At 37.9% G+C, this 16,192-nt stretch overlaps 1 protein-coding gene across 13 annotated transcripts in view; it reads left to right on the top strand.

Moving 5' to 3' along the window:
- Positions 1-1,597: 1,597 nt before the first annotated feature.
- Positions 1,598-16,192, top strand: part of fbrsl1 (fibrosin-like 1) — a gene marked incomplete at its 5' end in the record, with an annotated part of 231,453 nt that continues 216,858 nt past the window's right edge. For all 13 annotated transcript variants that reach the window (XM_014018722.1, XM_014018716.1, XM_014018717.1 and 10 more), the window contains 1 exon segment: positions 1,598-1,816. In XM_014018722.1, the coding sequence (XP_013874176.1) occupies positions 1,598-1,816 (219 nt within the window).

Here is a 16,192-nt window from a genome sequence, read left to right as displayed (position 1 = left end):
CCCTAAATCTGGATCTTGGAACATTTAGAAGCATAAGATTGTTTGACCTCAGTGTTCTAGATGAAGAGTGAACATGCAAGAGATCTTGAAGATAGGTTGGAGCAAGGCCATTCAAAACCTTAAAAGCTAACAACAAAATCTTAAAATCAATTCTGAAAGATACAGGTAACCAATGTAATGAAGCCAACACAGGTGTTATATGCTCAAGTTTCCGTTTACCAGTTAAAAGTCGGGCTGCAGGATTTTGAATCATTTGGAGATGATGCACGGAGGACTGATCTATGTCCTTGTGCAATGAACTACAGTAGTCCAAATGTGTAGTGATAAAAGCATGAAAAATTTTCTCAAAATCTCTAAAACAAAAATAGGATTTCACCTTGGCTAAAAGATGTAAATAAAAAAACCTAACTTGACAACTGAATTCACATGTTTATCCAGTTTCAAACGGCTGTCAAAGACAACACCAAAATTTCCAACAGCTGTCTGATAAAATGGAGATAGAGATCCAAGAATTTCATCAGGGTCTCTTCCAGTATTTTTCTGTCCAAATAAAATCACTTGGGTTCTGTTATCATTCAAATTGAGAAACTTGAGTCCATCCATGTTCTAACTTCACCTAAACAGTCTAATAAAGACTGTAAAGAATCATCCTTATTTTTCCCCATTAAAGACATGTAAATCTGTACATCATCTGCAAAAAAATGGAATGAAATATTAAACTTTATAAAAATGTGTCCAAGAGGCAACATATAAATAGAAAACAGAAAACAAAACAGGACCCAGAACTGAACCCTGGGGGACTCCATACTTTAAAGGTGCTTCAGCAGAGAAACAGTGATCTAAATGAACAGAGTAGCTCCTGTTCTTAAAATATGACTTGAACAACGACAAAACTGTACGCCTAAGACCAACACAGTGTTCCAACCGAGACAGGAGGATGCCATGATCTAAGGTATAGAATGCTGCACTTAGATCTAATAACAGCGAGTGAGACTGTGTTGGTGTGTACTTCTTACCTTTTTAGGACCATTTCTGCTGTAAACACATACCTTGTCAGGACCAATAGTCCTTTTGGGATCCAAAGAATGGTCCTAATATTGTGGAAAGCCATTTTTGTGTTAGGGGTTAGGTTTAGGACTAAGCTATGAATTGAGGAAAGATTAGGCTACTGAAAGGACTGAAAATAAATGCAAATCGATACGCGTTCCTAATAAAGACAGAAATACAAACGTGTTTGTGTGTGTGCATGTGTGTGTGKGGGGGTTTCGGCTTTGGTGACATTTGGGGGCAATTTTAAGACAAAAATCCTAYATTTGGGGACAACTGGTGCATTTGGAGACAAAAGCTGAGTCCCCATTTGGTCTAAATGCCATTGGTGTGTTTGGTGTTGGGCTTAGGACCAAGGTGTGAATTGAGTTTAGGTTAGTTTTAGGGTCAGGTAGGTACCTGTGAGGTTAGCCTTAGGGTTTGTGGTCAGGGTTAGGCTGTAGAAATTACTGGAAATGAATGGAAGTCAATGAACGGTCTTAATAAGGATAGAAATACAAACCTGTGTGTGTGTGTGTAATAATTCTGACCAGCTCTCCTCTGCTTGCAGAAGAAGTCTGGTGTCATGAAGACACAGGAGAAGAAGGAGCGGTGGAAGGAGAAAAAAGCAGTGAAGCGACAAAAGAACGAAGATGAGGACAAGGAGGAGGAGAACGTCCAGCCGGTGCTGGATCCCCTGGAGAACGGCTTCCTTCATCACGCTCAGCGAGAGCAGGAGAGGATGAACGAGAGGCTGCTGAAGAGGACTTACTCCAAGAAGAACAAAATGGTGAGCGATCAAGTCCATATGTTGACATCTGAACAGGTGTTGCTGCATGAAGTTTGCATGGCTTGCTGACTTTTGGGAGTACTGTGGCTATAAATGAAGAGGAGTGTGTTTGGGTTTGTCTCATTCTTACTGGTAAGAGAGGAAGTTTTAGATTTAAACCTCCTTTACTGTTGCTGTTTTCTTTATTCCTGTGATACTGCTAAGAGGTTCAGTTAATTACTTTTATAATTGCTTTACTGAAGGTTGACAGCGACAGTAATTGTGTACAAAGTTGTTTGTTGTTTGATGTTAACTGCAGTTAAGGATAATTATTTCAGCAGTTTAAAGAGACTTTGAAACTGCTAATATGGGGGCTTAGGACATATAAATTTACCCTGACAGAATCCATTCATTCTACTCCCAATAACAAAAGCAGGAAACAGATGAATGAGATCAAAAGGTCTTTGTGAGATTAAAAGAAAATAAAGCAAACAGACGTTTGTTGTGATTAAAAGACATTTCATAAAACACGTGAACACAGATGAGCTTTATGATTATAAAACTCAACTGCTGCGYCTTCAGGTGGGTTTACACTGCCGCTCTGTCCTTATTTTCTTTTCTGTATAAGTGGCTTTCTGCTGGTGTGGATAGATGACTGCCAATATCCAGGGCTTTAAGCACACTGCTGAGCCCACAGACTTTGAGTCTGTCCCGCTGAGATAGCTCATCTATGTGTTAACAGTTTGTTTAAGTGGCGGATGTTTTCATGCTCCTGTCCAAAGCCAAGATCCACTATAGGGCTGTTGAGGATAAGAGAGGAAACGTAGTCAGGAAGCCAAACCAAATAATGAGACTATGTAGCCTAGAGGACTCCTCCACAGACAAAAATATCTCTTAGATAAGATTTCCTGAGGAAGTTAACATTGCTGCAAATGATTTTGGCTGTGATATTTAGTGCTATGAGCCAGTTAGAAAATACATATATTTAGTTAATTCAGCGTGCCAGTACAATAAGCTGTAATTACTGATTCACATCTAAATTCCAGCAAAGTTTATTACTCTGTCACACAGAASCCCAGTAACTTACTTTGTACTGAGGTTCGTGTTTTACAGTAGCTTCATTTAAAAACTGACTTATGCTTCTAAAAACAACTAGATTATAAGATTAATCAAGTTCAGAACAATAAAATAATGCTTCATTAAAGCTTGTCTTTGTAAGTTGTAAATAATTACAATTTATTCTCAGGCTAAATAACAGTTTGTATATTTTATTCATGAATTTCCTTTTTTTTTAGCTTTAGGAGACTCCCAGTAACCCAGTGAAAGCTGCTGCATTTTGAAATGACAAGTTTTTTTCCTAACTCTTTCTAAATTGTATTTCATCTTATTGTCTTGGTGTCTTGGTGTGGCTTTGTGTGACTAAATCATGGCCTGGGTGGGTGGGAAAAGTATGCAATATATTTCCTCTTGCCTTGGCATCAGTTATTACACTGACAACTAGAATCACACAAATAAAACATAAAGATATCAGAAAGCTCTTAGTTATGTCACTGTTCTGAGCACCAGCTTGCTGTAGGAAACGGCGGTCAAGTCAAGGTGCAAATGAGTGAATCCCGTGGTGTAATCATGTTGCATAGCTTATGAAATATATATAAAAAGTTAAATTATGCAGCAGCTAATTTGAATTTTTGCATTTAGAAATTTGCTGACTTTATTCTTGTTGCTTTAAAGCCTGTTTCTTGATGGGGATGGGGATGGGGATTTGTTTTCACCAAAGCTTGTATGGCATTTTATTGAATTTGCTCAGCTTGAGTGCTTTACATCTGCAAATCAGCTGATWGTTTAGTTTTTCTCCAGAAAGTTTGATCAAATACATTTTCAGAGTTTCTAGTTGAGATTTTATACATAACTGGGTGAGAAAAATCAAAGAATAAATCATCTCACAGAAAGAAGTAGCATTGGACTTCTTAGAACAAACAAAGCCTAATTCACAAAGTCTTTAGTCAGCCAGCCTTGAAACCAAATGTATAGATTTTTGTAAAGTTCTAACCTGCCAGTACCAGTTTCAGCCAGTTCAGATTTATCTCTAATAATAAAGTAATTAAAAAAATCTTATTATTTCTAGCCATTGATTGGCATTTCTATTTCTTCTTATTATTTTTAAACAAAAACTTTTATTATGTTGTATCAGTCAGTGCAGTTTGGGTCCTGTATAATCCCTGGGGTTCAGTTTGTTTCGGAGTACTTTTAAAGTTGCGAGGTTAAAAAAGGTTTAAATTGTTGAGTAACAGAAAGCCTTTACCAGAAGATTAACTTCTGACTGTTTTTAACACCTATATGTACAAACAGCTAACTTTAACCTTACCCAGTGGAAACTTTCACTTTAAAGTGCCTGTGACATCAATTTTTTGTAATAAATATGAATGCATTTTTGAAAAAAAAAACATTGAGAACATATTGTAAAAAAAGATTTTATGCCACTGAGATGAACAGTTGTTGAGATATTTGCATGTGAAGTAACAGGAAGTGATGTCAAAGGGGAATGTCTGAACCTGAACAGAGTGATGCTACAAGGGCCGACAATACAGACTGTAGAGAARAATCTGATGTTTCTTTAGATTATTTTAATCACTATCATAGAGAGATGAGAAGAAGTCAGAGTTTAAATATTATTGTTTCAATGAACAAAAACCAGGAAGTTTTCTTTCTCAAAGAATTCCCCTTTGATGTCACTTCCTGTTTTACTTTGGGTGAGCCAAATTCAGAAGAAAATATGCCAGTTATGTGACATAATGGCTAAAATCGTGTATTATGTCAAGTTTCTTAAATGTAAAGATGTTTTCTTTGACTTTTTGTACTTCATGGATATGCATGTCACAGGCACTTTAAGATGAGTTGATGTAAGGATTCATTAACTTTATTTGTATAGCACCTTTCATTTTTACTCTCTGGCATTTCAATGATTTAAATTGTATTTTATGTGTCTTGTCTATTTAATTTATTGTTTTTACTTTAAAATGTTTTTTATTAGTTGTTTTATGATTACTGTACAGCACTTTGGTGCAGTTGGTTGCTGTTTTTGAAAGTGCTCATAAACTTAACATTGACATTGACCTTTCTGAACAAATGTTACAAAGTGCCTTACATGGAAAAAATAGTTTAAACATCAAACATGAAACAAAATATACCAAATCAACTACAATAAAACCAAAAACAAACAAAAAAAGCCTTATTACAAAAGTAAGTCTTATTAAGGATGACATGGTGGCTGATCTATGCTTCATTCAGTGGCCTGTGGGTTTCTAGTATATATACCATCTCTTTTCAGGCTGTGTAACTGTTCAGGGAGTAATACATATAATCGTATTAATCCATCCATTTATCAGTCCATTTTCTACATCCACTTAATCCTGTTCAGGGTTGCAGGAAGCTGGTGTTTATCTCCAGGGGTCACTTGGCAAAAAGGAGGGGGTCACATGGGCCACAAAGAGGCTAACAACCATGCACACACACACCCACACTTGAAGGCATTTTAGTATTCAGTTAACCTTACATTCATGTTGGAYTGCGGGAATAAAAACGGAGCACCAAGACTACCACACATGCACGGGCAGAACACGCAAACTTCAGAAAGACCTCAACTGAATTATAAATCTGTGACCTTGTTGCCTCACAGCAGCAAGGTCACAGATTCACCAGTCTTGCTTTACTGCAAGAGGGGTGAGTTTTAAATTGGGCTTTTTTGTGTTAAATTACTATTTTACCTGCATGTGTGTGTGTGTTATCCCCAGACACTCACCCGTCCTTCCACAGTTCAAAACATGCAGGTTATGTTAAGTGGTGATTTGAAACTGATCTATTCATGAACAGTGTTTCATCATATAGTTCTCTGTATATCCAGTAGAGCTGTTCAGTGTTGTTGTGTGTTTTTGTCTCTGCTGTGGAGGAGCAGCTTACAGCATATTCAGCATCATGACTTTGACCTTCACTATGCCTCCAAATGGGGGTCATGAATAAAACATCATGCTGCACTTGCTGAAGCAACACACATAGCCAAGGACAAGCAAATACACACACACACACACACACACACACACACACACACACACACACACATTGTCGTTCACTCCGTTGTTGCGTTTTACACTGTTCTCACCATAAAAAAATACACATGGATATTATTATTATTAGCACTGCCCCAACCCCCAAACCAACTTCTCACTGTCAGAACAGCTTGTAATCCTAACGCCCTGTCCTGTGTGCCCGTCATGTTCTGCAGCTGCTTCAGACTCACCTTCCCAGCCTCATATCTGTGTGTTTCTGAGCAATAAGCCTACTGAGGACTGATAAGATAAGAAGGGGCATTAACAGTGCACCAGAGCATGCTTCAGGACCAGCCTGAAAACTGCAATAKCTGTAATAACGTCAAATGATGTCATCCTGAAAACACCACTCAACTGATCTTTTTTAAATATCTTTCTTGTCACACAACTTTTTGTGTTAGCATTTGAACAAAAAACCTTTTTGATATATTATATTGTCTTGACAATGCATGGATTTTGAGTTGTATTCAATTTATTTATAAAAAAAAATATTTAAAAAAGGTAGAAGAGACAGAATACTTCATTTTTTTAAAACTAGAATTTAATTTGCATCAGTGTCTGTTTTGTTTATTCTACTGAATTGTATGCATTTCATCAGTGTTACTACAATGTTCTTTTAAGAGAGTGTTTGATCCGGGAGCTTGTACCCCTTTTGAAGAGATCAGAACAAAAATGCAAAACACCTTGAGGTAATTATGGGGTTGGAAAGCATGTAAGTGGGAACGTGATAGAAAAGGTCTTTACTTGTGCTGCTCAGGTTAACTCTGCAATTTTACAAAGAGCCTTATTAGATGAGTGGATAATGAGGTACGCTGCAGAGGTGTCTGCAGGCACATTGCACGCAGAGTTAAAGGTCTGTATTCGAGCGTGTGCGTGTGTGCATGTGTGCGTGCGTGCATGTGTGTGCGTGCAATGTCACAGAGCAGAATAACAGAGACGTGTGGTTGACTATGACTTGCACAAAACCTTGACAAATAAATGCGTTGTGCACTTGTAACATGAAGCATGCATAATCACGCYGCAGATGTGTCTCTTCACCACATCAAAGGCAAGTTAGTAGATAAAAACTCTCGTGCCTGCGTGAAAGAAAAKAACACACCAACAAAGAGTTTCATTTGATTTACTATTAAAATAAATAAGACATGCACACTTCAAAAGAAAATATGCTGTTCATAAAACAATCGAGATCAAATTCTTCACCCCTGATTTCCACATATTAAAATAAGTATTAGGCATTTTAGCTTTTTTTAAATGGTGTCTTGTACKACACCTTATAGTAAAATATTCTACATATTGACATGATACATAATGTGTTCTAACAAGCACAGTACATCTGACAAAAGGTCAAAGTGAGTACCTTAAAGGGGGACATATCATGCAAAATCCATTTTTTTAGACCCTGGCTTCAACATGTAAGGATGGAAGGACAAATCATCTGTTGTTTACATCTTTTAACTCATTTGTAAATAAAATGTTTCTGCACCACAATATAGTTGTAAATCCCTCATCAAACTGGAGTGGACCGGTCTGAGACAGCCTCCAAACGAGTTGATATGAGACACTTCCCAGAAAAGAGGGGAAAGATGGGCTTGTGGAGTTACAACAATGAGGAATTCAGACCAAAGCATTCAGTTCCACTTTATRTAGACCCCAGCTGAATGATTTMAATGTGAAAAGGACRGATTTAAAAGCATAYRTCTCCTTTAACTCTTCACTACTTTAAGTTTGCTAGAGATAAAAACCGAAATGGAAAAATAAACCTTTCAATCATAAGATACTTTTTCCACAAACCCATAACAGTTGGAAATGTATTTTTTATTAGTTTCAAAAATTGTTGCAGTTTTTCAAAAGAAGCTGAAGGTACACGGCAGTGTCAGGACATGCACATAGAAATATGARTAGGGAGGAAAGACTTGATTGTTCCTGTGATTAAATAAACTAAAAACTGAATTATAAACTCATTCATCTCAATAACTCAACATGTTACTATAAAAAGCACTTATTGGGTGTTTATGCCAAAAAAGAAAGATGTTGCGCTCAGATCAGAAATCTAATGTTCACAATTTCTCATGTGGAAAATTGTTCAATTTGTCAGAACGCAGACTGAAAAAAGTATTTTGCTGTAGTTATTTATGATGATAAATACTGATCCTTGAACTCACTTTTAAAGACAAAACTTTTTTTGACAAATTTGTAAAAGCAGTTGCATAACTCCCACTGGCTTTTTAACACTAATAGAAATCTTTGCGTCTGATCATGCGTGACCTATTGTAACAGTGTCAAGGCTTCATTAACTGTACTTTAAAAGTAATTAAAATTAATGAGGTATTCAGTTTTGACACATTAAATATTTTATTTCTGTTTTAAGCAAGTGTCTGGGAGTGCATGGCTTTTATGCACAATTTCAACTTTCTTAAATACAGTCTATTTCTGCGCAGCAGACAGCCTGACCACAGTGAATTTAGTTAGAGGAGCCAAACGTGTCCCAGTGGGTTTCCASTGGGGCTGCCTTTGTTGACTTTGCCTGAGATGCTGGAGGAAAGCTGGGAAAAGGAAGGGAGAACAGTTCCACTGGTGTTGRAATAGAGGCTGTGAGAAGGCATAGATGAATTTTGAGTCTGCCTTTCCAGTCTCTGGGGATGGTTTGAGTCACAGTCTGAACCGACCCCAGATGGTTGATTTTAGAGAATCAGTAAAAACTCAAAAAACTTGGCAAATGCTCTTGTTAAGACTGCTCCATCAAAATAACTGCAAAATCTATAGATAGGGTGGYAAACGATGCTCACAAAAACTAATTCAACAGATAAACGTTTATGAGTCACTTAAGCTCCTACCACTCGTATTATTTCAGTCCGCCCAGAATTGCTGTGCCATATTCTTTCCCCTTTAACCCCTCAGCTACAGCTTACCTCTCAGACAAGGAGAGTAGAGGGAAGTGGAGACAGAAAGTCTATAAGAGAGGCTGAAACAAAGCTGGAAATAAAGAGAAGACAATGAGAAAGAATGGATGAACCCAGACAACCTCTGTGCCCGCTGTGCTTATCCAGGTGAATATTGCATGGGACAGTGCACAGTGATTAATGTCAGGCCATGTTAGGTGCTTGCTCAGGTTACTGCGCTGTAGTTTTATACACACACAGCCTATCACTTTTAACAAGTCCGAGCATTGGAAATACAGCAAGGTTACTTCAGAGCAACCTCTCTTGGGACAATTAGTCCTGGGAACAGAACCGTTTTTCACAAGCTTTAAAATCCTGCCCTGTTGGAGCTGAAGCTGTTGCATGCTGGGATATAATGAAATAATAGAGGCAAGAAAAGCTCAACCTGAGAATGTCTGCTGTATGGAACAAGAGCTTTGTTTTAGAGCTGTAGTTTATTTTGCTTGGTGTTGGCACAGTGTATTTTTCAGGACGGTCATTAGATTTTACACTTAGGAGGCAGATGTTAGTCGTAATAAATTTGTCAGGACATAAATTTCCTCCTGCCAGCTTGCTCCTTGTGATTACTTTTTAAATGTAATTTATTAAAGTGGGACTTCCCAGGCTACAACATATTCCAGTTTGGCACCTACCGGGGAATCTGTAGCTATAGCAACCTATATATTACTCCTGGTAGATGTTTAACTAGAGCAGACAATCGGGAGAGGCACTTTATTACATCTTGTGCTTTATGATTTATTGTATCTTTGGGGTTTATATTACAGTAATGTTTTGTGAGCAGTTTAGAAATGTGCCCTTCAGGAAATCTCAAGTGGTAATTTCTACAGATAAAAGCTTTTCTACAAAGTAGCATACTGTAGTTTAAGCTGGAAGTCACTGGAGATTAGAGTTGTTGTAAAAAGCTTTAATCAAAAGATTCTCACAAAGATTGTAAATATTTAAACAAAAGATATMTATAACCATTAAGATGTGATCCCAGCTGTGTGTGTGTCAGTACGTGCGTGTGTCTGCTCTTAATCTACTACTAACGTGTCACAGGAAGTGCTCGGTTGCTTTGAACCTGAACAGTCTTTWACACCGAACTCTCAGGGGAGCAGAGAACAAAGAGTTAGAAATGAGGTCGCTCAGATTGTGGAGCCTTTTATGTAATCTCACACTGATGTGTCAAAGTGGGCCAATGTCTGCCTTTTAGTGAACGTGAATGAAATAGTTGCTTGTAATAGTTTTTTTTTTCTTATACTAAGGTTCAGTGTTAAAGCACATGCAACATTTAAATTTGGTAAATATTTGTGAGCTCTGCAACATTTTTTATAAAGCTTGTGCTATAGATTGTAATCTGCTCTCCCTCAGTCGTATGTAGGAGTTTATGAACCATTTAAAYATGTTAAGTTTATTCAAAAGTATTAAAAATATTCACATGAAAAAAATAATCAAATAAAATGAAAAAGCATTCTAGTAAGTAAATTATATGTAAGAGGAAGCTGTCTGAAAGAGATGTTCGAGTGCTAACCCAGATTGTATCCAAAAAACAAAACCACGGCTGCCCAAATCACGGCTAGGGATGCACAATATATCAGCATTAATATCGGTGTCGGCCGATATTGGTCATTTTTTAGAATATCGGTATCGGCCTGATATTACCATCCGATATTGATTTCCCAATTTTGAGCTTTGTGTTTCTGTTTTGGGAGGGSAGATGGTTGRTTGAGCGGCATCTGTTTGATCAGGASGKTGATATWGATGCTGCRCAGCCAGGAATAACTGAAGTAGGGAGTCATGTCAGMRGTCTGGTCGTTTATTTACAGTATCGAAAAAAGTGTGTTTGTGCGTATATGTATAATATAATTTGTGTGTTTCYGTAAATATCGATTATCTGCCRTAACAGCAATAATAATATCGGATATCGATATCGGCTGACATTTTCATATCGGTGCATCCCTAATCACGGCAGAATTAAATGTGCATCTCAACTCTCCTGTTTCCACCTGAATGTCCATCAGGAGCTCTACAGAGTCAATATACACCGMCGGGCTGCTATAGCCAAACCTTTGTCCACCTTTACTGTTTTCCCCACATCTGGGAGAGTTACGGTGTGGAGAAGCCCCAAAGAAGTGTACTACCCAGAGTGTTGCATGCCCAGAGTGAAGCATAGGGGTGGATCGGTGATGGTTTGGGCTGCCATATCATGGCATTCCCTTGGCCCAATAYTTGTGCTAGATGGGTGCGTCAGTACCAAGGTCTACATGTGCATCCAATGGTTTAAACATTGTATCCTGAAGGCGGTGCCCTGTATCAGGATGACAGTGCACCAATACACACAGCAAGACTGGTGAAAGATTGGTTTGATGAACATGAAAGTGAAGTTGAACATCTCCCATGRCCTGCACAGTCACCAGATCTAAATATTATTGAGCCACTTTGGGGTGTTTTGGAGGAGCGAGTCAGGAAACGTTTTCCTCCACCAGCATCACGTAGTGACCTGGCCACTATCCTGCAAGAAGAATGGCTTAAAATCCCTCTGACCACTGTGCAGGACCTGTATGTCATTCCTAAGATGAATTGACTCTGWWTTGGCYGCAAAAGKAGGCCTTACACCATACTAATAAATTATTGTGGTCTAAAACCAGGTGTTTCAGTTTCATTGTCCAACCCCTGTATATTATATATTATACCGTATTACATATTCTATGTCAGTTAGTTGTGWTTTTAATACAATCAGATATGAGTTACTGCTTTAAAGAAATCAAAGTCTAATGTTTACGACCTCTGTGTTTATGAGGAGGAAGTGTCATAAAACAGAACTGCTGAAGTCATCCAAAAAATATCTAAATTCTTGCTAATCTTGTTGAAAAAGGTTACAAACTATCGTTTTGGCTCCACCATTCCAAGTTTGACGGGGTCATAAAAATATGAATTRCCCTCCTCAGTAGTAGTTGATAAGCTAAGATAACTTCAGTAGCATTATGTGTTATCATTTGATAAACATTTTGAACAAAGAAAATCCCTAACGTTCATCAGTTCACCATCGGGACAACAAAGTCATTGCTGTTAACTTTGATTAGAATCAATTGTTAGCTTGTTCAAATCTCTGGATAGCTCATTTTAAATCAGCTTTTYACCTAAAGTGTTGTTCAACAAAACAATTCCATCCAATAATTKGTAAAATCAAAACACTTACAGAACAAATGATGTTTGGGAATGCTTTAGTCAAAGCTCTGCAGACATTTATTTAATCTCTTACTCAAACATGTCAGCTGTTGTGGTGCTTCTTTCATWTCTGTGGAAGGTCTGCAAATGGAAAATGCTCAGTGTTGGTTTATGGAGTTTAGGAGGTATTTAATTAAATGAAAATAAACTGTCCTTGTAGCATGATAAGTTGTGCGAAAACAGAAGTATTAAAGTACTTTAGGATGGGGAAAATGTGAAAACGTTTAAGCACAGCTGAGGAAGGGCATCCAGAGACATAAAATAAAAAAGCTTGAAGCTGAAAAGAGGGGGTCTTTGAGACTGGACAAAAACAGTAACACAGGTACAATCAGCTGTCTAGTGATGGCAAAATGTAAACAGTGTTTCTGAATGTACCAAAACTTGTTCCAAAACACTGTTCCACGGTCTGTACCGAGTGCAGCGTGTCACATGACTGTTCCACTTTGTGTTCCAGTTTATCACAAACTGTTTCAARAAGTCACAAAACAGAAAACTAAAAGTCTGTAAAACTCAATCGAAAACATGATGATCTCATTGTCTTGTTTACAAAWGAAATAAAAACTCAAATACAGCAATTACACAAAATAAAACTATGTATGTACTCAGTATGAAGGAATTTTTCTCGTCTCCTCACCTGATTTGTGGATGATTCACCACCCGACATGAAAAAATATTTTAAAACATGTCTAAACTGCAGTGAATCTTCAAAATCTCACTTCATTTCCCCGAGTGTCTCATAGAAGGTGTGAAAAAACAAAAGAAGAAAATTAAATAAGCATCTTCCGCTCAAAATAAGTTCCCCACTTCTCCCTGTCATCATTCTCTGCTCCCTCTATTTCCACCCCCAAGCTTCTCCACAGCCRACAGTCCGCCTGCATGCTAACATTTGAGTTAGCATCATGTTCTCTGGCCCTTTAGGAGTTGAGGAGCCTGATGGTGGGCTGACTCCTGCCAACTACAGTACAAAACAACTGCTAAATTACAACGCAAAAATGAATCACCGTTTACATTTTAAATAAAAATTAATACAGTGCTTTAGAGAATTAACACAGTATCAGGAAATGAAATATTTTGATATTTACACTATTACTATACTAAACTTACACCCCTATTTTAAAACAACACATGCAAAAAAAAAAAATTCACTAAAAAATGTGGATTGTCACAATGTCCCTCAATAACAAGAAAGTTTTATCTTCTTTATTTTGTTATTTGTCTTATTTATTTGTATGCTTACAGTTAAGTTTATTTCTTTATTTAGTTTARTTRTTTTAGTTGTGTGAATGGATATCARAAAGGATCCAGTTKCTTAATTTAATCCCCATCTTTTACTGTTAGTGACAAATTTACTGCATCTTGAATACATTCGGCCACTAGATGTTGCTGTGGTGAAGTATTCCAAATGTTCCACAAGGTTGAAGGTTTTTCTGGAACAATTGTTCCAAAGGATTCAATCACTCCAACTTTCCATTTTAGGYGATAACTAACAGGTGTGCTAATCTGTAATTCAGACCCGATGTGGGGGGAGATTATAATGCTAGAGAATAAATCAGTCCACAAAAATCAACAAACGCTCCATCTAATTATTATATTAGTGTGAGGACCAACAAACTTTATATTTATATTTACTCTACTACTAATGATTTTAATATTGTCATCAAGTACAARAAAAATAAAAACTATCTTGTATTTTTGTTTAAATGCACAACCWCCGCTTTGATTAGAAACATGTTTTTGAACAATAAATCTCTGCATAAAGACAAAGAGTAAAATGGATAAAACCTTGCTCTGGTCTTGTTCGTGGTGTGAGGTTTCAATGGAAGCTTTAAAGACAAAAGGGAAACAAATGTTTGCCAAAGACAATGTCAGTGCTCTTTACTGACAAAAAGTCTTCCTGTAGTTGTAAGAAGTTCAGAGGTCTGCCTTTAAATCAATGTGAAAAGAGGCCAGACAMTAAAGGAGCAACATTCCCCTCTGTGTTCCTGCAGTCCACTTGATATTTTACCATTTGCCATTTAATTATCTCCCTTTCATGGTTGTATCAATACATTTTAGTTAAYTAGTGCTTCACTTAGCACCTTTTAAATTGTTCTTTTACTTGTTAATTTGCTTGAATAAAGTGCTTGGTATGTGTAATGCTKTGTGTAATGCATCTATATTACATATTGTTGTTATCCCTGTTCTTTAGTGGCGTTTGTGTTTGATCAAACAGCTTTTATCATTGTTCCTTTTAAACATGTGGAATTAYATTCTACATGTGTTTATCCCTGCATGACTAAAATAAAGTGTTTTACTTGTGGATGTAGTAGAATCTAAAGAATTTAAGTGTCACTTTAGTCCATTATGATCTCTGATAATGAGATTGTCTTCGACCTCAGTCCCTGTTTTTATTACCCTGTGTTTGTTGTGCTGAGGGGGCAACAGAGCAGGACATGAACCCTGTTAAACAGGATTAGTGTTGTAACTGACACAAACGGGATCTTTGCAATCACAGATTTGCCTTTTTTCCCCCTCCAACTGTTCTCAGTTTTCTTGTGATACAATACTGACCCCTGCTGCATGAGACAGTCATTGCACCTCCCCAAATACAAAAGGGTGGCAATGTTTCTTTTAACCCTTTGGAAGATTTCATTGCATCGTCCATTGGGGGTCACTGTTCCCATTCGAAAAAAAGGCAGCGCTAGGCCTCTCTTCTCTTTCTGTAATTTGTACTACTCTGTGTAAAACATATCAGGGTTTGGCAGATTAAAGCCTTGCGGTGGATCCTTTGCAGGTTCCGTCACCGTCTCCTGCAGAGTCTTGTAATGTCTGCTTAATGTGGTTTCAAAACACTGCCGTGAAAACAGCATTATTGTAGATAATGAAATGCAGCTCAAACATCAAGGGTATGTCGGTCAAACGTGTCGTACTGTCAGTCATTAAAACAGCAGGCATCATTGTTACACAAGGTTAAATGGAGCCATGTAACTCACAAATGGGGTAGTGTGTTCTACAATTATTAAAGCCCAAGTAAGGAGAGTTGTTCAAGCAAGAAATGTTTACAACTGTAACGCTCGAAATGATGGTGTATTTTAGAGGGGTTTGATTTAAGATATTGTTTAGACTCACATGCCTTCAAGTGGGCAGTATGTGTTTGCCCCCCCCCCCCCCTCCACTTTTAAAGACCATTCACACAGTAGCAATTGAACCAAGGGCTATAATTGTGTTTTCATGTACTATAGATCCTGTCATTAGGCCCCTGGGTCTGCAGGCAGTTATATGATGACAGCTGACAAGGGGGGCACAGCTCCTTTGAGGAAGAAGAAGAAGGAGGAGGAGGAGGGAAGGGGGAGGTGGGTGACGGCGGAGGGGACCACACGCACAAAAGCCACAATTACTTCCTGGACGGTCCCCAGAGTTCAGCGGTTGGAGTCTGTATGTAAAATGATGTGGGAGAGGCCATTTGCAAAACAAAGAGAGGGGAGGTTCACTGGTGAGAAAGATAGCTTTGGTACAACAGGGTCTGTACACCCTGAGGTGGGAGGGTTAAAGTGGCAAGTGAAAGGGTGTGGGGTGGAGGGGGGGTTACACACCTCCTAACAGTCCTCAAGGGTCTGAATCCAGATGGGGTGTGGTTTATGTGGTTAATCTCGTAGGAGTGAAGAGTGTCTGGATTTGTTCCGTGCTCTGATGTTTGGAGGTTTTTAAAGAATTGTTTGTCTTGTATGAGTATGAAGTGTTTAGTAAATAAGTCACATGATCACTTAATAAAAAGTTAGAAACATAGAGTTACCACATTCTCAGATTCTGAATTTATTTTCTAAATTAATTGAAAGGAGACATTAGAATGGCTCTGCTTTTCACACACATTTTCCTATGTTGTGAACAACTCCAGATTTTACTATCAAAAGCCCCCAGAATAGTCACATCAAATGTCTTTGACTGTAAACCAAATGCAGAGTTTCAGTATTTGGTGTGCACCCTTCAGTGTCTTACTGTCTAAAACACATGTGTCTAACACAAGGCCTGCGGGCCAAATGTGGCCCACTGGTGACTCCCATGTGGCCCACCAGGGGATACCCCCCCCCCAATTTATTTTTTACTTAGCATGAAATTTGCTTCTTTTGTCAATGGTAAGCTTTAAATTTATGACTAAATGCAACAAAATA

This window comes from Austrofundulus limnaeus, unplaced genomic scaffold, assembly GCF_001266775.1.
Source record: "Austrofundulus limnaeus strain Quisiro unplaced genomic scaffold, Austrofundulus_limnaeus-1.0 Scaffold200, whole genome shotgun sequence".
In the NCBI taxonomy this organism is placed as follows: Eukaryota; Metazoa; Chordata; class Actinopteri; order Cyprinodontiformes; family Rivulidae; genus Austrofundulus; species Austrofundulus limnaeus.
This window is presented reverse-complemented; position numbering and strand designations above follow the sequence as displayed.